The following is a 21,609-nucleotide window of genomic DNA, read 5'->3' on the forward strand; positions in this document are numbered from 1 at the left end:
CTCAATCAAGCACATTCTGGGAGGTACATGTTATTTGAAATGCCTTTTCCTCTATATATAGCAGTGTCTTGTATTGTACAGCATGGTTACGACTAAGCGGAAGACTCCGTGAAACGTGTCAACCACCGTGCTCCCCTTTTCCCCCCCATGTCTCCGACTGTTTTGGTTTCATCTTGGATGATTTTATCTTTTTGCCTGTAAAATAAATTTGGATTTTAACTTTTTGCATCTTCAACCGGTTGTGCGGCTTTTTGTGCTCTTCCATTTGTGTGTGTATACAGACAGTATCTCACAAAAGTGAGTACATCCCTCACATTTTTGTAAATATTTTATTATATCTTTTCATGTGACAACACTAAAGAGATGACACTTTGCTACAATGTAAAAAGTAGGGAGTATACAGCTGGTATAACAGTGTACATTTGCTGTCCCCTTCAAAATAACAACACACAGCCATTCATGTCTAAACCGCTGCCAACAAAAGTGAGTACACCCCTAAGTGAAAATATCCAAACTGGGCCATTTTCCCTCCCTGGTGTCATGTGACTCATTACTGTTTAAAAGGTCTCAGGTGTGAATGGGGAGCAGGTGTGTTAAATTTGGTCACTGGAAGTTCAACATGGCACCTCATGGCAAGAAACTCTCTGAGGATCTGAAAAAAAAAATTGTTGCTCTACATAAAGATGGCCTCGGCTATAAGAAGATTGCCAAAACCCTGAAACTGAGTTGCAGCACAGAGGCCAAGACCATACAGAGGTTTAACAGGACAGGTTCCACTCGGAACAGACCTCGCCATGGTCGACCAAAGAAGTTGAGTGCACGTGCTCAGCGTCCTATACAGAGGTTGTCTTTGGAAAATAGACATATGAGTGCTGCCAGCATTGCTGCAGAGGTTGAAGGGGGGGAGGGGGGGTCAGCCTGTCAGTGCTCAGACCATACGTTACACACTGCATCAAATTGGTCTGCATGGCTGTCGTCCCAGAAAGAAGTCTCTTCTAAAGATGATGCACAAGAAAGCCTGCATAGGGTTTGCTGAAGACAAGCAGACTAATGGCGCTTTTCCACTATGAGTACCGGCTCAGCTCCACTCGGCACTGCTTGGCCCAGCTCGGCTTGGTTTGCTTTTCCACTGCGTGGTACGAGTCGGCACGTTTCAGCACTGTATAGGCTCTACTCTGCTTGGGTTTGCTTTTCCACTAAAGTAGTAAGTGGGTGGGATTACAATGATTCTCTGACCAATCAGTGGCTAGTAGTGACAAACAATCAAGGCTGGAAGGATTGTGGGTTATGGTATAGGTACGGCCCGCTTGGAACCCCAACCGAGGTGGTACTGTTTAAGAGAGCCGTACCGTGCCGTACCATGTAGTGGAAAAGCGCCGTTGTACCAAACTGTACCGAACCGTTCAAACATGTACCATGCAGCGGAAAAGCGCCAAAACAAACCATACCAAGCCGTACCATGCAGTGGAAAAGCGCCATTAGGACATGGATTACTGGAACCATGTCCTGTGGTCTGATGAGACCAAGATAAACTTATTTGGTTCAGATGGTGTCAAGCTTGTGTGGCGGCAACCAGGTGAGGAGTACAAAGACAAGTGTGTCTTGACTACAGTCAAGCATAGTGGTGGGAGTGTCATGGTCTGGGGCTGCATGAGCGCTGCCGTCACTAGGGAGCTACAGTTTGAGGGAACCATGAATGCCAACATGTACTGTGACATGTGGCAGAGCATGATCCCCTCCCTTCGGAGACTGGACCCCAGGGCAGTATTCCAACGCAACGACCTCAAACACACTTTCAAGATGACCACTTCCTTGCTAAAGAAGCTGAGGGCAAAGGTGTTGGACTGGCCAAGCCTGTCTCCAGACCTAAACCGTATTGAGTATCTATGGGGGCATCCTCAAACGGAAGGTGGAGAAGCGCAAGGTCTCTAACATCCACCAGCCCTGTGATGTCATGGAGGAATAGAAGAGGACTTCAGTGGCAACCTGTGAAGCTCTGGTGAACTCCATGCCCAAGAGGGTTAAGGCAGTACTGGAAAATAATGGTAGCCACACAAAATATTGACACTTTGGGCCCACTTTGGACATTTCCACTTAGGGGTGTACTCACTTTTGTTGCCACCGGTTTAGACAATAATGGCTGTGTGTTATTTTGAGGAGACAGCAAATTTACACTGTTATACAAGCTGTACACTCACTACTTTACATTGTAGTAAAGTAATTTCTTCAGTGTTGTCACATGAAAATATATTCTAAAATATTTACAAAAATGTCAGGGGTGTACTCACTTTTTTTAAATTGAATAATAAAACACATTATTGAAATATTTTTTTTTTTTTTCCTTTGGAGTTGGGTTGAGCCCCCTAATTACCAGGGGATGTATATGTTATGAGTGATGGTTATAAGTAGGGATTGACTGATTATCGGCAACACCAATATATTGGGGGCCGATCTGCACTTTCCCCGATATATCGGAATCGGCCCCGGAAGTTACCGATATTGCCGATATTTCAGGAAAGTGCTTGTACCGGAGTGATGCCTGCATCTAGAGGCATAACCCCAGTACCGGCGTCCATAGCTGACGGCCGGCTGTCTTGTAATGACAACCGATGCGGCTGAGAAGCCGCTCGGCTGTCATTACAAGGAGCGGGAGGGGATGCCCTACTCCCGCCGCCTTCCACGGCTTGCCCGGGTCTCCCGTCCCACCAGGAGACCCGAGCATCCTACCTCCACCGCCGCCGAAGAGAAGGCCCGATCAAAGCCACATTCGGCTCTGATCGGGTCTCCATGTAAAAAACCCAGAAGTGATGTCATGACATCACTCCTGGGTACTCTGCGCCGAATTAAAAAAACTGACAGCATTCAAAACAGCCAAACTTGGCGTTTTTGAATCTTTTTCAATGCCGAGGAGGGGTTTGGGGTTTCAGACCCCCAGATCCCTCCACAAGGAGTACCTTTGTAATAAATTATTTTTTTTTTTTATATGTCCAAAAATATCGGCCTATACCGATATCCAAAATATTGGCATTAAAAAAAAACGTTATCGGTTGATCACTAGTTATAGGATGTACTTATTCGTTTTTTGTGTGCCACTTTGTGTTGGTCTATCACATAAAATCCCAATAAAATACATTTATGCTTTTGCTTGTAACATGAGAAAATGTGGAACATTTCAAGTGGTATGAATACTTTTTCAATGTACTGTAAACAACTGTGGAGCATTCTTAATATGTATTCTGTTAGTACAAGTGCCTAGAAATGAACAGGTGTCTATTCTACATGTTAGTTCAAATTTAGTGGGCAACTTGTGGCAAAGTCAGGGTTTGCTTTTGCATACACACAAAAGTATACAGCTATTTAATCTTGGGCTTTATTTTGTATTTTATAGGACCTTATGGAATTGCTTAACCCCAATAACAGCGAATGCACCATGGTTCTATTTTTCACTCCATGGTGCCGCTTTTCTTCTGCTTTGGCACCTCATTTTAATGCATTACCTAGAGCATTCCCAACTTTGCATTTTTTGGCCCTGGATGCTTCTCAGCACAGCAGGTATGATGTATGAATAAAACATGTTTGTGTTTTTTTTTTTTTTTTTTTTACACAACAGTTTACCGGTGCATATTTATGGCTGTGGCAGGTCTGTTGCATGAAAATGATCCTAACAAATATAGTTTCCAAAAGTGGGTTCGGAGTGACATGTTGTGTATGTATTGCCATCATCCTTTTTTAAGAGAAGCATTGTCCGATAGCTACCCATCTGTATGTTGCAAATTTGTATTATTTTTTTCTGGACAGTCTACTTTCCATATTGGAGCAAATATAGATAGCTATCTATTCCTGCACTAACCATTTTTCGTAACAAAAGCATGGGCATTTGGGACTTTTCAGATTCACACATAAGATTTTTTTAAAGAGCATTTCTCAATCCCTTTGAACTAGCACCTGAAAAGTACCAGTGCACAACAATAAGTGTTATTAAACTGTAGATCGGAATGTCATGACTAGTCTAGGGGTAGTATATTAACCATTTTTGACAACATATATTTTAGCTTGAAAAAGGGTTTCATGGAGAAATGTGTTTTTCCCCATATTCTGGTAAGGCAGTCTCATACTGAAGGGTTTAGGGAAAGGAGGAACCCATAATGATATTAAGAGAAAATTTATATTCTTTTTCAGAGGTTGCAATTTTAAAGGAAAACTCCAGTCAAAATGAAATTTTCCTATTAAAAGTATGTTAAATATCTTTATCTTTTGATGTTATTCACGTGACCGGTGCGATATATGAAAGGGAAAAAAAGGGACAAAGGAACATTTTGAAAGTTTAGATGGATACAAATCCATTTCTATTGCTCAATACATGTGAGTAATGAGTTTTAAGCTCAGTTTCCACTAGTGTGATGTGACTTTGGACACAAGAGTCGCATGACAAATCGCAGCCTGTTGATTTCAATGGCACCCGTTCCCATCTATGCCACTTTTAAAATCCACGACTTTGAAAAGGTGCCGACACTACTTTGATCCAGAGAGTGTAAAGTTGGATCAAAGCTGCTCTCAGTCACACTCTAAATCGCACAGTTACGCTAGTGGAAACTTAGCCAGTAGGCTAGAGTGGTACTTTGATGCGACTCTTTAATCCATCTACACACTGGATCAAAGTCGCATCAAAAGTTGTATTAAAGTAGTGCAGGTACCATTTTCAAAGTCGCTGATTTTCAAAGCCGCATAGATGGGAATGGGTGCCATTGAAATCAATGGGCTGTGACTTGTCATGTGACTGTGTGTCCAAAGTCGCATGACGAGTCGCACTAGTGGAAATGACGACTTAGTGTGGTTGCCTGTACTATGATCATTGTAGACTGTGAGCTGAGACCCCAGAGCACTTCCAGCTACACTGACAGCCCCCCCCCCCCCCTCAGTCCAGCTTCCTTATTTTATGGGAGTCTTCATTCAAAGCCCAGCACAGCTATACTGCATATGTGCACCTCCCACTGTGTCCTGTGTCATTGGCTCTTTTTTTTTATTCATTTTCTCACAATGCATCCTTATTGATGAGAACACTGGGTGGGAACCTATGATCAGTTTCTCCCATTTTGTATACGCCCAGTAGCTACACAGGAACAGTGCCCCTCCCTGGAAGTGATGTTACTAGTTTTGAGTAACCACACCCACTTGCTGCTCTTGGACTCAGAAGGAAGAGGAACTGAAGTCATGTGACAGCACTGAATATTTCAAAATAAAGGTAGAAAAACTGTGATTTTTTTTTTCATTTTGACACATAAGGCAGAAGTCCGCTCACATTAATGATTGCAGGGGAGAATTTAGGGTATTACCGTAGGATGTACTTCGGCTTTAAGGGCAAAATGAAATGCAAGATGCTTATATTAAGAGCTTGCATTGGATCCTTTTAAAATGAAGTTGCAGACCTGGGAGTAAAATACGTTCTAAACAAATTTATATCTACCCTCTACTCTCTATCTCTAATCTCCACTACGTATAGAAAGAGAAGGTTGTAGGATTATACAGTAGTTAGGTTGGGACTTTTAAATATATATTGGACCAGTCTTTTGCATTATCGTGACCAAGATCAACCTTACTTTGGTAGTTTAGATCTCTGTGCAATTATTCAGTTTTACATTGGAGAAGATTTAATATATAGATTCTCATATTATATATTTATGCTCCTAAAGCTGGATATACACTAGTAGATTTTTTGATGGGGTGGGATTTAATGGGGTGAAATTGGTGTTCACCATAGTGACAGGAAAATTTGAAGTAGCAGGAAGGAAAAACATTTCTCGTATGTACCTATTAACAGTATATGTGGTTTTCATTCAGGAAATTAAATCAGGCCAGTGGGAAGCGTTCAGAGATGTGAGATTTGGGTTCCATTGTACTAAAAGAAAGGGTAGAATTACTTTTTTTCCATTGTGTTTTTAAAAGTGGAAAACCTCTTTTTAAAGTGTGTTTTAAGCTCAAGAACAAAAATGGTATATATTGCAGCTTAGAAAAAATAGTGGGGTGATAAATGCGCTGTCACGTATATGTATCCGAGTGGGAGGATTCCTCTAATATGCCGCAGCTCGTTTATAAATGAATAAATAATGACTCTGAGATTCGGATTCAATCCGATTCTATATGCAGCCAACTCTAGTATTAATTACTAAATACCAATACAAATAGGAAGACACAATGAGTCGGCGCACGACAGAAGAGATCTCAGAAAAGACTCTGACCAAGTCTACCAATGTCAGAATCGCAGCGAGACGTCTTAAGATATAGGAAGATGCTGAATGAAAAAGGGGGTCTCACTACTTATAATATATAGACAGACCAGATAATAAATCAGAAGTCAGCAGGTATACGAAACATATATGATCCAACTTTTGCAAACTAATCTGATTCCTTTAAAGTCCTTAAAAAATCCCTATATCTGTCTGAGGTGTATGAAGGTGGGAAGTAAATCCTACTTGTAGACAACTTTCATCAGGTCAATCTATAAACAAAGGAGGTATAAGACGACATATATAATGCGAATCTTTAAAAACATCCAAATCCGATTCCTTGACACTAATTAAAAATTCTAAAATAATAATTCCCAGTAGAATAAAAAGCCTCCTTTTCTAAAAACGACACATGAAGATAAAATGACCTTGATAATCGCAACAGCCAACTGAATCACAGTAATAGTTTGCTAATTCACAAATGGTGCATGTGTGACCAAATAAATATGTATATATATAAAGTGCTATGATGAATAAATAATATAAAATAAATCAATAAATATCTAAAAGGTGTATAACTAATTCGTGTGTAATCCTGATAAATAATTTAAAGTGCATATATCAATCTGGTGCAGTGATCAAAAATGAATATATATCAATAATTCTATGTGCACTCAACAGTCCATGTGCATAAAAGGTGTGTGTGTGTATAATATATATATAAACAAATCTTTGTGCAAATGATGATCCGTGTGTGGTGAATACAGTTGGTGCAGTGATAAAAATAAAGTTCATCCGTGCACAATTAATAGGTGACAATTAGTGATTTTCTAAGGCACTATTGTGAATATCCCGCGCTGTGATCCAGAGTGAGCCGTGATGGTATAGGCACAGTGGCCACTCACCTCACTGCGCCTTAATAGGCGCTTTAAGCTGGTCTCTCCCCTAGGGGTGTACTGCTGGGTTCTTCAGCGAGGGATACTCCAACCTCCACTCTGTACTCCACAGTTATCGGTTCCAGATTATCTCCAAACGGTACCAGTGTGTCCCAGAAAAAGAGAATAATCCCCAATCGTGAAGCATGTAAAAACTGTCTTTATTATGTAAAGCAAAGAAATACACTCACATTTAAAACGAATGGTATAGGCAGAGACGATATAATGTTGCCGCACTCTTGCGGCGTTGATTCCCGGGTACTTCCGGTTACGGCCGTCCAACCGGAAGCTGATGTCACCCAAAGCCTCCTGACCGGTTGCGTCACAGATACGTGACTTTCTCAAGGGATCCTTTGAGAAAGTCACGTATCTGTGATGCAACCAGTCGGGAGGCTTTGGGTGACATCAGCTTCCGGTTGGACGGCCGTAACCGGAAGTACCCGGGAATCAACGCCGCAAGAGTGCGGCAACATTATATCGTCTCTGCCTATACCATTCGTTTTAAATGTGAGTGTATTTCTTTGCTTTACATAATAAAGACAGTTTTTACATGCTTCACGATTGGGGATTATTCTCTTTTTCTGGGACACACTGGTACCGTTTGGAGATAATCTGGAACCGATAACTGTGGAGTACAGAGTGGAGGTTGGAGTATCCCTCGCTGAAGAACCCAGCAGTACACCCCTAGGGGAGAGACCAGCTTAAAGCGCCTATTAAGGCGCAGTGAGGTGGGCGGCCACTGCGCCTATACTATCACGGCTCACTCTGGATCACAGCGCGGGATATTCACAATAGTGCCTTAGAAAATCACTAATTGTCACTTATTAATTGTGCACGGATGAACTTTATTTTTATCACTGCACCAACTGTATTCACCGCACACGGATCATCATTTGCACAAAGATTTGTTTATTTATATATACACCTTTTATGCACACGGACTGTTGAGTGCACATAGAATTATTGATATATATTCATTTTTGATCACTGCACCATATTGATATATGCACTTTAAATTATTTATCAGGATTACACACGAATTTGTTATACACCTTTTAGATATTTATTGATATTTGATTATTTTATTATTGATATTTGATTATTTTATATTATTTATTCATCATAGCACTATATATATATATATATATATATATATATATATATATATATATATATATATATATATATATATATATATATATTTGGTCACACATGCACCAATTGTGAATTAGCAAACTATTACTGCGATTCAGTTGGCTGTTGCGATTATCAAGGTCATTTTATCTTCATGTGTCGTTTTTAGAAAAGGAGGCTTTTTATTCTACTGGGAATTATTATTTTAGAATTTTTAATTGGTGTCAAGGAATCGGATTTGGATGTTTTTAAAGATTTGCATTATATATGTCGTCTTATACCTCCTTTGTTTATAGATTGACCTGATGAAAGTTGTCTACAAGTAGGATTTACTTCCCACCTTCATACACCTCAGACAGATATAGGGATTTTTTAAGGATTTTAAAGGAATCCGATTAGTTTGCAAAAGTTGGATCATATATGTTTCGTATACCTGCTGACTTCTGATTTATTATCTGGTCTGTCTATATATTATAAGTAGTGAGACCCCCTTTTTTCTTCAGCATCTTCCTATATCTTAAGACGTCTCGCTGCGATTCTGATATATTGCAGCTTACCCAGTTATTCTGCCAGTTACACAACTCAACAACTCTGATAACGCTCACTCACTGTACTGTATAGGCAAGCAGGGTTGTTACCCTAGGAGAGGAAGTAGGTTAAGACTACAGGATATCAAAAATTGTGGTTGTTGGGGTTGGTGCGGACCTAGGATAAATTACCTGTGTCTGTGTATACACCTAAGTGTATTCATTAAGTATTGTATTCACCGTCTAAACCAAAATAGCATACAAGGGAAAAGTGTTCTGCATAGGTCGCAGACAAAAGTTGGTTATATGGAGGGTGAATGATGCACAAGGTAACACATAAATGATGTGATAATAGGTCAATTTATTATAATAATATTGTGTGGAATGCACACTGTGCAGTACAAGTCATGATATTTCAACGTTGAACAGAAAACAAGACGGACAACATGTAACAGAAATACAAAAACCGGCCGGTACAAAAATGGCTTATCAGGGTGAAAAATAGGGCATTTTGGGAAGTTCACATGGAGTATCTCAATATTGAGCTTGTTCCTCTCACATAATTGTGTATGGCCTGATAAGTTCCTTGTGGAAGCTCGGGTGCGACGGGGGGAGCGATAACACTCAATGTATGGTGCAGAGGGGCTGATCCGGTAAGACAGGGGTTAATTGGAGAGGAGTTCGATCCAGATGGAGGATATGCTGGAGGGATAGTTAATCCTTTTGCATATTCCTCTGCATTGCCTACCAGGGCTGGGCTGTATAGCAGTTGAGTGTCCTGGTATGTGGGGAATGCCTAGAGGGTGTATGCATGCATCGTGGCGACAGTGAGCAGCTGAGTGGCTGGTGTGTATGCAATTGCACTGGTATGGTGCCAGGGTTTCTGGGGGACTTTGTAAGGTACAATGGTCCTGCTGACAGTATAGCTTATACTCAGTGTATGTACCTGTAAATTCTGGCTGTGTCTTCGCCCCGCAAAAAGTACCTGTCCTGTCGGATGTCCTGTGCTTTTCTGCTTGCTGAGCTGCTGCTGCTGCTGCCTGCCGCTCTCCTGACCTTTCTTACGGTCGGTGTCCTCCTGACTCGGCTTTCTCAGTCTGTGAGAACCGTGCGCTCCTTTCTCTTGCATCCGCCATCCACTACAGGAGTGTAGTGTGTGTACGGCCGGGCTGATGACGTCAACTAGTTTCGTTGGGCGTGGCGTAGCTTCGTCTGGACGTTCGTGAGGTCGGCAGCTGGCCCCTCTAAGTAGTCTTCACAGCTGCACGAACTCAAGTAATCAAGTAGGCGGGGAAGTTTCTGCAGTGTTTTTTTTCCAATAAATGCTTGGGGCATGTCTGGATGATTTTAGCAGGTAGGGGTACATGCATTCTTTGCATTTAAAAAGGACATTAGATGGATTCCTCATGTAGCAGCAATAAGAAGGGGTTATTATCATGGAAAAGAAGAGAGGTGCTATGAAACATGTGGGTCAGCATTGGATGATAAAGACTACAGGATACCCTTTCTACTCATCTACAAAACATTTTGGAAGGTGGTTTGTAGCTTACATTAGGTGAACTGGGCAGAACTGATAACGTGCACAGAAAAGTCTTCGATTTTTGGCAGGCTCAAAAGGATAATTTTTTTCATTTATAACAAAACTTTTTCAATCATATATATTTAAAGCGGTAGTATCCAAAAAGTGTAAATGGTGTATTAATACTTGGGTACAACTCTTGGTTATTATGTTAATATTACATTTTTGCCTGAGATGTCTTCTAAACTTTTCATTTTTTTTTTTTTGTAGTCTGTCCACCAGATTTGGTACGGTTGCTGTTCCAAATATCCTGTTATTTCAAGGTGCCAAGCCAATGGCCAGATTTAATCACACAGAACGTACACTGGAACCTTTGAAGGCTTTCATATTCAACCAGTCAGGTATAGTATATCTAGGCCAATTCATTTTTATTTTTCTTTTGTTTGCAGGTGTTTTACTGGAATACATTTTTATATACTGAACAAAAAATAAACGCAACACTTGTTTTTGCCCCCATTTTTTCATGAGCTGAACTCAAAGATCTAAGAAAACTGGGATTCATTTGTGAAGATAACACCCCTTTCAATGAGGACGACGAGCATGCAGATGAGCTTCCCTGAGATGGTTTCTGTCAGTTTGTGCAGAAATTCTTTGGTTATGCAAACTGATTGTTGCAGCAGCTGTCCGGGTGGCTGGTCTCCGATGATCTTGAAGGTGAAGATTCTGGAGGTCCTGGGCTGATGTGGTTACACGTAGTCTGCGGTTGTGAGGTCGGTTGGATGTACTGCCAAATTCTGTGAAACGGCTTTGGAGACAGCTTATGGTAGAGAAATAAACAATCAACTCACAGGCAACAGCTCTGGCGGACATTCCTGCAGTCAGCATGAAAATTGCACGCTCCCTCAAAACTTGCGACATCTGTGGCATTGTGCTATGTGATAAAATTGCACATTTTACAGCAGAATTTTATTGTGGCCAGCCTAAGGCACACCTGTGCAATAATCATGCTGTCTAATCAGCATCTTAATATGCCACACCTGTAAGGTGAACGGATTATTTTGGCAAAGGAGAAGTGCTCACTAAAGCCCCGTACACACGCACAGATTGTCGGCCAACGTCTGATCGGCTTGTTAGTATGATGCTTCCGACAACCAACTGCGAATTTTCGGCCGAAAAAAAATCAGGTGTGCATGCTATAAAATTTGTTGGCCAACAACAGAATGGCCGATTTGTTCCTCAGTCAGTACAGATTTCGGCAGACAAAAATCAGATGAGCAAGACTGGGCATGCTCAGAGAAGAAAACACACACTGAAAGTCAACCATCACATGACATCACTTCTGAAGTTGGTTTTTGTTGGCCAACAAAAGTCCAGTGCAAGTCTAGAGCACATTTCAACCAACAAACACTGGACAAAAGACGGCCGATCGGTTGGCCAACAATCTGTGCGTGTGTACGAGGCTTAACACAGATTGAGCCAGATTTGTGAAAAATATTTGAGAGAAATAGGCCTTTTGTGTACATCGAAAAAGTCTTAGATCTTTGAGTTCAGCTCATGAAAAATGGGGGCAAAACCAAAAGTGTTGCGTTTTTTTATAATTTTGTTCAGTGTGTGAGTATGTGTGTGTTTGTATATATGTATGTGTGTATATATATATATATATAATATACACAGTGCCTTGCGAAAGTATTCCGCCCCCTTGAACTTTGCGACCTTTTGCCACATTTCAGGCTTCAAACATAAAGATATAAAACTGTAATTTTTTGTGAAGAATCAACAAGTGGGACACAATCATGAAGTGAAATGAAATTTATTGGATATTTCAAACTTTTTTAACAAATAAACTGAAAAATTGGGCGTGCAAAATTATTCAGCCCCCTTAAGTTAATACTTTGTAGAGACACCTTTTGCTGCGATTACAGCTATAAGTCGCTTGGGGTATGTCTCTATCAGTTTTGCACATCGAGAGACTGAAATTTTTGTCCATTCCTCCTTGCAAAACAGCTCAAGCTCAGTGAGGTTGGATGGAGAGCGTTTGTGAACAGCAGTTTTCAGTTCTCTCCACAGATTCTCGATTGGATTCAGGTCAGGACTTTGACTTGGCCATTCCAAAACCTGGATATGTTTATTTGTGAACCATTCCATTGTAGATTTTGTTTTATGTTTTTGGATCATTGTCTTGCTGGAAGACAAATCTCCATCCCAGTCTCAGGTCTTTTGCAGACTCCATCAGGTTTTCTTCCAGAATGGTCCTGTATTTGGCTCCATCCATCTTCCCATCAATTTTAACCATCTTCCCTGTCCCTGCTGAAGAAAAGCAGGCCCAAACCATGATGCTGCCACCGCCATGTTTGACAGTGGGGATGGTGTGTTCAGGGTGATGAGCTGTGTTGCTTTTACGCCAAACATAACGTTTTACATTGTTGCCAAAAAGTTTGATTTTGGTTTCATCTGACCAGAGCACCTTCTTCCACGTTTGGTGTGTCTCCCAGGTGGCTTGAGGCAAACTTTAAACGACACTTTTTATGGATATCTTTTAAGAAATGGTTTTCTTCTTGCCACTCTTCCATAAAGGCCAGATTTGTGCAGTATACGACTGATTGTTGTCCTATGGACAGAGTCTCCCACCTCAGCTGTAGATCTCTGCAGTTCATCCAGAGTGATCATGGGCCTCTTGGCTGCATCTCTGATCAGTCTTCTCCTTGTATGAGCTGAAAGTTTAGAGGGACAGCCAGGTCTTCGTAGATTTGCAGTGGTCTTCCATTTCAATAATATCGCTTGCACAATGCTCCTTGGGATGTTAAAAGCTTGGGAAATCTTTTTGTATCCAAATCCGGCTTTAAACTTCTCCACAACAGTATCTCGGACCTGCCTGGTGTGTTCCTTGTTCTTCATGATGCTCTCTGCGCTTTAAACGGACCTCTGAGACTATCACAGTGCAGATGCATTTATACGGAGACTTGATTACACACAGGTGGATTCTATTTATCATCATTAGTCATTTAGGTCAACATTGGATCATTCAGAGATCCTCACTGAACTTCTGGAGAGAGTTTGCTGCACTGAAAGTAAAGGGGCTGAATAATTTTGCACGTCCAATTTTTCAGTTTTTTATTTGTTAAAGTTTGAAATATCCAAGAAATTCTGTTCCACTTCACATGATTGTGTCCCATTTGTTGTTGATTCTTCACAAAAAATTACAGTTTTATATCTTTATGTTTGAAGCCTGAAATGTGGCAAAAGGTTGCAAAGTTCAAGGGGGCCGAATACTAAGGCACTGTATGTATATGTGTATGTATATGTGTGTGTGTGTGTATATATATATATATATATATATATAATTTTTTTTTTGCAGAGACCCTAGAAAATAAAATGGAGATCATTGCAATATTTTTTATCACACCGTATTTGCGCAGCAGTCTTCCAAATGTATTTTTTTTGGAAAAAAAAATCACTTTTTTTGAATTCAATAAGAAAACAGTAAAGTTAGCCCAATTTTTTTCCATAATGTGAAAGATAATGTTACGCCAAGTAAATAGATACCCAACATGTCATGCTTCAAAATTGCTGGGGCTCAAATTATTGCTGGGGCTCAAATTATTGCTCTCGCTCTAACGATTGCGGCGATACCTCACATGTGTGATTTGAACACAGTTTACATATGTGGGCGGGACTTGCATATGCGTTCGCTTCTTCGCGTGAGCTAACGGGGACAGGGCGCTTTAAGTTTTTTTTTTTTTTTCTTTTATTTATTTTTTATTTTTACGCAGTTTTAAAAAAAAAAAAAAAATAATAATTTTTGATCATTTTTATTTTGATCATTTTTATTCCTATTACAAGGAATGTAAACATCCCTTGTAATAGAAATAGGCAGAACAGGACCTCTTTATTGTGAGATCTGGGGTCAAAAAGAAAAAGAAAAAAATTGCTGAAAAAAAATCAGCCCTTTAAACCGGTTGCTAGGCAACAGCGTTTGACGTTGCTCCTGTCCAGCAAGACCATAGAGTCGAGTGGGGGGCATCTTGCCCTAACTTGACTTCCTGTCTGTGAGGAGCAGGAACCGGATCGTTTTCCCCGGTAAGCGGGGAAAACGACTGGGAGGGAGGGGGGAGGCACCTCTTCCGCCGCACCGTAAGGGTGATCCCGCGGCGGATTCCACTGTTATTTTAAAGAGGACCGACCGCCGTTTAAATACTGGGGTTATGGCAGCTATCTGCTGCCATAACCCCAGGATTTAGCGTCAAAGGACCGATGTAAAATGGCGGGCAGTCAGTAAGTGGTTAATGAGAAACCCTGAAACAACAAAGCGATCTTGCAGAGTTGTAGCTACCATGAGATTGGCTGGCAAAAATGAAAAAACTGAATTTTTGTAAAACCTTACCATAAAATTCCTTTCTCTGAGTCCTCCGACAGTCGCCCGCCCACTCATACAGTCTTCACCAATGGGTATTGACTTCATCTCCACAGAAGTAACTAGGCATAAGACTTGTTAAAAAAACAAAGCATTTTACATAGACACACCTATGGGGGCTGTCCCACTGGTCCAATACCCCCCTGCAATCAGCCATCCCAACTAAGTTTGGTAGCAAGCAGTTAAGTCTATAAGAACCCCAATAGAGGGGCGGGGGCGGCACCTGTCGGAGGACTCTGAGAAAGGAATTTTACGGTAAGATATTACAAAAATTCAGTTTTCTCTTACGTCCTCCGACAGTCGCCGCCCACTCAATACAGTCTTCACCAATGGGATGTCCCAAAGCAGTGTAGACATGAGGGGTGGGAAACGCAACCGTCAGAAAGGCAACGCAGTACCCACATCGGAGAAAGGAACCTTACATGAACAGAAAGTTAACCCTCTGGGAAACAAAAAGCTTAACAGGAGCAACAACCCAGGAAAGCAAATAACCAAGGGGATAAATAACCCCCAACAGCCAGGGACCCGCAATAAAACCAGGGTCCCCTTACGGTACTGCCGCACAGAGAACTTTGCGGCCAAAGGAGGCATCAGCCGATGCCAGAAGATCAATTTTGTAGAATTTAGAAAAGGTGTGCACCGACGACCAAGTCGCAGCCTTACATGCCTGGGCCACACCGAAGCCTGATGTCGGAAAGCCCATGACGCACTCACCGCTCTGGTAGAGTGCGCCTTGACGGAAGGGCGGTACCCGTTCCTTTAAAGAATAGGCCTGTACAATTGTCTGCCTGATCCATTTTGAAATGGTCGCCGCAGACGCAGCCATACCCTTCCAAGGTCCCTCAGGAAGGACAAAGCGAGAATCCGATTTCCGAAAGGATACAGTCGACAAGTAAACCCTGATCGCCCTGACAACATCCAAGGAATGCAAAGCAACCTCCTTAGGATGCTTAGGATTCGCACAGAGCGAAGGCAGAACAATGTCCTCATTAAGGTGAAAATCAGAAACCACCTTTGGAAGAAAGGACGGGTTAAGTCGCAAGACCACCTTATCCCTATGAACCACCAGGTAAGGGGAGCGGCAAGACAAGGCCGACACTCTGTGAGCAGAAGTGATTGCCACAAGAAAGGCAACCTTTTTTGACAGCAGAGGCAACGAGATTTCCCTGATGTTTTCAAACGGGGAACGTTGTAACACGGACAGGACCAAGTTCAAGTCCCACGGAGGTAAGGGCTCCCTTCAAGGAGGGGCCAAATGACGCACACCTTGAAGGAAGGTGCGAATCAAACGCCACGGGGCGCTGGAAAAGGACAGCCAGAGCAGATACCTGGCCCTTAATTGTGGCCAACGCAAGGCGCTGGTCCAAACCAGACTGAAGGAAAGCCAACACTCTCGCCACCGAGTATGAACGAGGAGTGAAGCCCCTAGACTCACACCAGGCAAAATAAGCTTTCCATGTACGGTAATAAATCTTACCAGACGAGGCTTTTCTAGCCTTGAGTAAGGTAGGAATGACCTCTGAGGAGAGACCCCTGTCTCTCAGGACCTGGCTTTCAACAGCCATGCCGTTAAAGCCAGCGACTGTAAAGCAGGATGGAAGATCGGTCCCTGAGACAGTAGATCTTCTCGCATCGGTAGCCGCCATGGAGGCTCGACTGCCAGGTGAACGATGTCCGCGTACCAGGACTGGGGTGGCCAGTCCGGCGCACTGGCTGTGAGCAAACGGTATCGCCTCCAAGGCTGACACCATCAACCCCAGGGACCGCATACAGGTCCTGAGTGACGAGGATTCGTTTTCCCTGACCTCGTCCTGTAGGGTCCGGAGCTTGTCCTCCGGCAGGAACACCTTCGCTTGAGCAGAGTCCAGAACCATTCCCAAATATGGGAGACAAACCGAAGGAGACAAGGTCGACTTCTGCACCTTGATGGTCCATCCAAACTCCTGATGTGTTTGAACTGTAGTGGACAGATCGTGCAGCAGGCTCTGGCTGGCACTCGATCTTAACAGGAGATCGTCCAGATACCCCAAGACCGCAATGCCCTGTGCCCGTAACAGGCCCAGAACGGGAGCCAGCACTTTGGTGAACACCCTTGGAGCCGAAGCGAGACCGAAAGGTAACGCCACAAACTGATAATGTTCCTCCGCAATAGCGAATCGGAGGTACCTCGGATGACCCTCGAAAATGGGGATGTGTAGATGATACGCATCCTTCAGGTTGATAGAGGCCAGGAATTCGCCTGGACTCAGGGAAGCTACCACAGAGCAAAGCGATTCCATGCGGAACTTACGAACGCGTACAAAACGGTTCAGAGCTTTTAAGTCCAGAATAGGACGCACCTTGAACCGATTCGAGTAAAACCCCCGAAACCTGTCCGATGAGGCACCGGGACGATCACCCCCTGGGCGAGGAGATCTTGAACCGCCTGATGCAGGTCCTGTAACCGCCCTGGGGTCAAATGAAGATTTGAGGGAAAGAATCTGTCCGCCGGCCGCGAAAGGAATTCGATCTTGTAACCTGATCTAATGATTTCCTGAACCCACCTGTCCGGAATTCGGAGCAGCCAAGGCTGGAGGAAACAGCGCAAACGTCCCCCCACCCTTGAAACGGGCAAGGGCGCCCCATCAGGCAGAGGCGGACTGGGCCGCCGCACCAGCTTGGCCGGATTTAGGTTTGCCCGCCCAGGGCTTCCTCTGGCCCTTGAAGGGTTTCCCCTTGTTCTGTGCCTTGAAGGCACGAAAGGACCCCTGATTTGGTTCAAAGGAGGGGGCCCGCTTACCGTGGAAAAACTTGCCTTTTGGATTCTGGGGCAGCAGAGTGCTCTTGCCCCCAGTGACCCCTTTTACCAATTCATCCAGGGATTCCCCAAACAGGCGAGACCCCGCATAGGGGATGTCAGCCACCGTTTTTCTTGAAGTCTGGTCAGCCGACCAGCTTTTCAACCATATCAGGCGCTGGTTAATCACCGCGACACTGGACAGGCGCGCAGCTAATGGGGCCTCATTCAAGGCTGCATTGCACAAATACATGACTCCTTGATAGATCTGGTCCACCATCGCCACGGTAGTAGGGGGAGTAGAATCAGCCACGAGGGTGCGTCTTAGCACCTTGGTCCAATCCGCCACAGCCTGAGCCGCCATGACAGAGGCGAAAATAGGCTTTAGCAGGGAACCCGCCACCATGTAGGCATGCTGGGCAAGGGATTCCATCCTCCTATCTGTAGGATCCCTAAACACCGGAGAATCTTCGGTGGGTACCAGAGTGGCCTTGTTCAATCTGGCCACAGTGTGATCCACCTGAGGGGCCACACACCAGCGCGAATCCGTAGGAGACGCAAAGGGATAAAGGAGTTGAAACCGCTTAGGCACCACAAAGGTGCGCTTTAAATGACGCCATTGATCATTCACAGTAGCGTGAAACTCAGCGGGGCAAGGGAACACCTGCGCCGCCTTGCGGGTCCTGTGTGTACCAAAAGAGGACACAATGCCCGGAGGATTGGGCTCATCCTCTAAATGTAGTGTTTCCTTAATGGCAAGAATTAGCGCATCCATAGCTGCGCGGTCCTCGGCCGTCCCAGGGGGGGAATCATCCACCCCTGCAACCTCCGCCTCCCCCTCAGACAAAGAAGAGCGAGACCCTTCAAGGGGAACGCCACCTACGGCAACCATATCCGATTCAGAATCAGAAGACAAGGAAAAACTAGGCCTTTTTCTGTCGGCACGTTCAGTCATCAGAATATCAACTTTGGACACCAAAGTCGCCACTGCAGCAGACAAAGTAGACAGAGCAGAGGAGTCAGAGGAACCTGAATCCCCCACTACTAAGGCTGTGGAAAATTTGCTGTCCTGAGATTCCATAGTAAAAAAAGTTGTGTTTTTTTTTTTTTTTTAAGGTACTGGACCTTTTAAGTGCGCAGCCCCGCAGCACACCGCTACTAGACTGTGACAAACAGACCCCTGAGCAGGATAAACTGATAGCCAGAAGTATTTGCACACAAGAAAAGGACAGCAGACAGACCCCCCACAAGTGTTACCACCGCAGCCGATCTCTTCTGAACAGAAGGAGGAAGTGATGTGACCGCAGGAGACTGAACTGAGACTGCAGGCCAAGGAAAAATGGTTGCCTATAGAAAGTATGGGAGGCTTCGGGAAAATGCCTGCCGACATGTGCTCGGAACGAACGTTTTGCCACACACAAGATGGTGCCGCAAGGCACCAAAACACACCACATACAATGCTGTATAAGCGCCCACAGTGAAGCCAGACATGCTGCCCACACCTAAAATGGCGTACCGGCGGTGTTTAACCCTGCAGCGGTCGCCACACGTGTCTGTACCTCCAAATAGCACCCTAAAGTGACACAGGAGAGGGACCCCCACAAACGCACACAGCGCACTGGCTGTGAGAAAAAACCCACGCAGGGACCGGGATCAGGGAGCCCAAAAACGCACAGACATGAGGGAATAACGCAGACACACAGGACTGCCAGCCCCAGACAGAGGCCCCACACAGGATGTACTTACCTGTACTCAATGGCGTGGGGTGCCTCTCATTGACGGGAAACCGCCCACCCTCAGATGGCAGGGGTGCCGTCAGCCAAAAAACGCAGGACGCTAGCAGTGCACGGAGAGCCGTGGATGAGGTGTTCAGGCGGGGTAGCTACCTCGCAGGCTGCATCCCTGAGGACAGGGGTGGGTCGTTTGCGAGGCCAGGGCGAACACATAGCCCGCTAAACGCTTGATGGCGGGCTGGGATTCCATAAGGCCCTCTGTCCTGGAAAACCAGGATGACCAATCCGACTCCCAGCTCCGCAAACGCCGTCTTCATCCGAAGATCCGACTAACTAACGCTGACAAAATAAACAGCTAGTAGTGCAAAGAAAAAACACATTTGCAGCAAATAAAATCATAAAATAGAAGAAAGGCTGAGACTGTAGCCCCAACACAGGGAAGCCTATCTTACTCCTTAACTAGGCAGTAGACAAACTGAGTTGGGATGGCTGATTGCAGGGGGGTATTGGACCAGTGGGACAGCCCCTATAGGTGTGTCTATGTAAATGCTTTGTTTTTTAACAAGTCTTATGCCTAGTTACTCCTGTGCAGATGAAGTCAATACCCATTGGTGAAGACTGTATGAGTAGGCGGCGACTGTCGGAGGACGTAAGAGAAATCATTTTGTAGGCACTATTTTTGTTCGTCTTCCTAAAGATATGTTTTTAAAATAAATTTTGTTCTGAACATAATACTAAGCACAGAGGTTCTTTAGAAAGTATAATAATAAACTGTATACAAGCAGCTTACCTCCTACTGTCTTTAGTGCTTTACCCAAGGTTAGGCTCGATTCACACCTATGCTTGTTGCTTTTGAGCGTTTCTGTAATGCTTTTTGCTGTGCTTTCCACGGTTTTTACCGCATTTTTTTTGTGGAACATTTTGTTGTTGGGCAGATTTAAAAACGCAATACTTGCAATTTGGATGCAAAACATTGCATTTTTTGCAGGGAAAAAGTCACCGACCCTTTCCAAAAATGCAGAAGCAGAAAAATGCATTGATGTGAACGTGTTCCATAGGAACCCATGTTAAAAAAATTTCTCCAAAAAGCGTGAAAAAACGCATTAGTGTGAATGGAGCCTAAGTTTGGATTGTCTCTCGTTATATTTGCAACTAGCTGACACATGCACGGGTATTAAATCCGATGTTTAATTTTTTGTGGCCTGAATTGCCAAGCCTGTAGTCTCAGTTGGCTGCACAGACGAGAGCACAAAGGGAAAATCTGAATGAAAATGATTAATAGGGGAAGATTTACTAAAACTGGGGCACACAGAATTTGGTGCAGCTATCCATAGTAACCAATCAGCTTCTAGGATTTATTGTCAATGCATAATTGAGCAAGCTGATGTTAGAAGCTGATTGGTTACTATGGACAGCTGTACCAGATTCTGTGTGCACCAGTTTTAGTAAATCTAGTAAATTTCCCTTATTGTTTCCAGGATATTCTGCTTAACCTGAGATGTTTTTCTTTTCTAATTCAGGAATTGAAGCAAAGCCTGATGTCACAGTAACAGAAGCAGACTATGAAGGACCATTGCCCTGCACTCCTCAAACAGGAATTGACTGGCTTTTAGTGTTCTCCGTTCTCTATGTGGCAGCTTTTGTAGTATACGCCACCATGCAAACAGACCGGATTCGCTGGATTATACCTGGTCAAGAGCATGAACACCAGGAGTGAATTTATCAGAAGCTTGACTCTTGGATAAACTCTACAATGCTGGTTCATGCATCCAAATACAGCTGTGATAGGCATTTGAATGCCTAACCAATCCCTGAATTTCTTTTTGAGTCAAAAGGGTTGATTTACTAAAGGAGTATAGACTGTTCAATTAGCTTGGCAACTATGGTGAAGTTTTGCTCACTTTGAATACGCAATAATGTGCAAGGGAAAAAAAAACAGGATTTTTACCTGCCCATAAACATCTTCATTCGCTAAGTGTACATACACTAAACAAAGTGAACATGCTCTATTCTTGTTAATCAATCCCTGTGCTTCAGAAACTGGTTTAATGCTTCCACAAGACTGTTTTTGTTTTTAAATTATTTGCCTGTTGAACTGTTTCCTGCCTGAAAGTGGAAAATTATGCCTATATTTTATTTTATCAGCATATATCTCTTATGGAGATATAATTTAACAAATGAAATAAAACCACATGGAATACAAAATATTCTCTTTTCAGACTTTATTTTGACACTGAAAATCTTTGAAAGATTTAAAATTGATTTACTTTTATCTGAGGGTTTTGGGTTCCTGGAGAACTGGGTCGACTTCTCAGTCGGCCACCGGCTCTTTGGTAGGGACGGATTGCAC

At 43.4% G+C, this 21,609-nt stretch overlaps 1 protein-coding gene across 1 annotated transcript in view; it reads left to right on the top strand.

Moving 5' to 3' along the window:
• TXNDC15 (thioredoxin domain containing 15) overlaps positions 1 to 21,098 on the top strand; it is a 43,349-nt gene extending 22,251 nt beyond the window's left edge. The window contains exons 3-5 of the mRNA XM_082254878.1: positions 3,389 to 3,552; positions 10,610 to 10,740; positions 20,780 to 21,098. Of these exons, the coding sequence (XP_082111004.1) occupies positions 3,389 to 3,552; positions 10,610 to 10,740; positions 20,780 to 20,976 (492 nt within the window). The 3' untranslated portion in view covers positions 20,977 to 21,098. The remainder of the gene's footprint in view (positions 1 to 3,388; positions 3,553 to 10,609; positions 10,741 to 20,779) is intronic.
• Positions 21,099 to 21,609: the final 511 nt, after the last annotated feature.

The sequence above is a fragment of the Pelophylax lessonae genome, assembly GCF_965119305.1.
Source record: "Pelophylax lessonae genome assembly, chromosome: 4".
In the NCBI taxonomy this organism is placed as follows: Eukaryota; Metazoa; Chordata; class Amphibia; order Anura; family Ranidae; genus Pelophylax; species Pelophylax lessonae.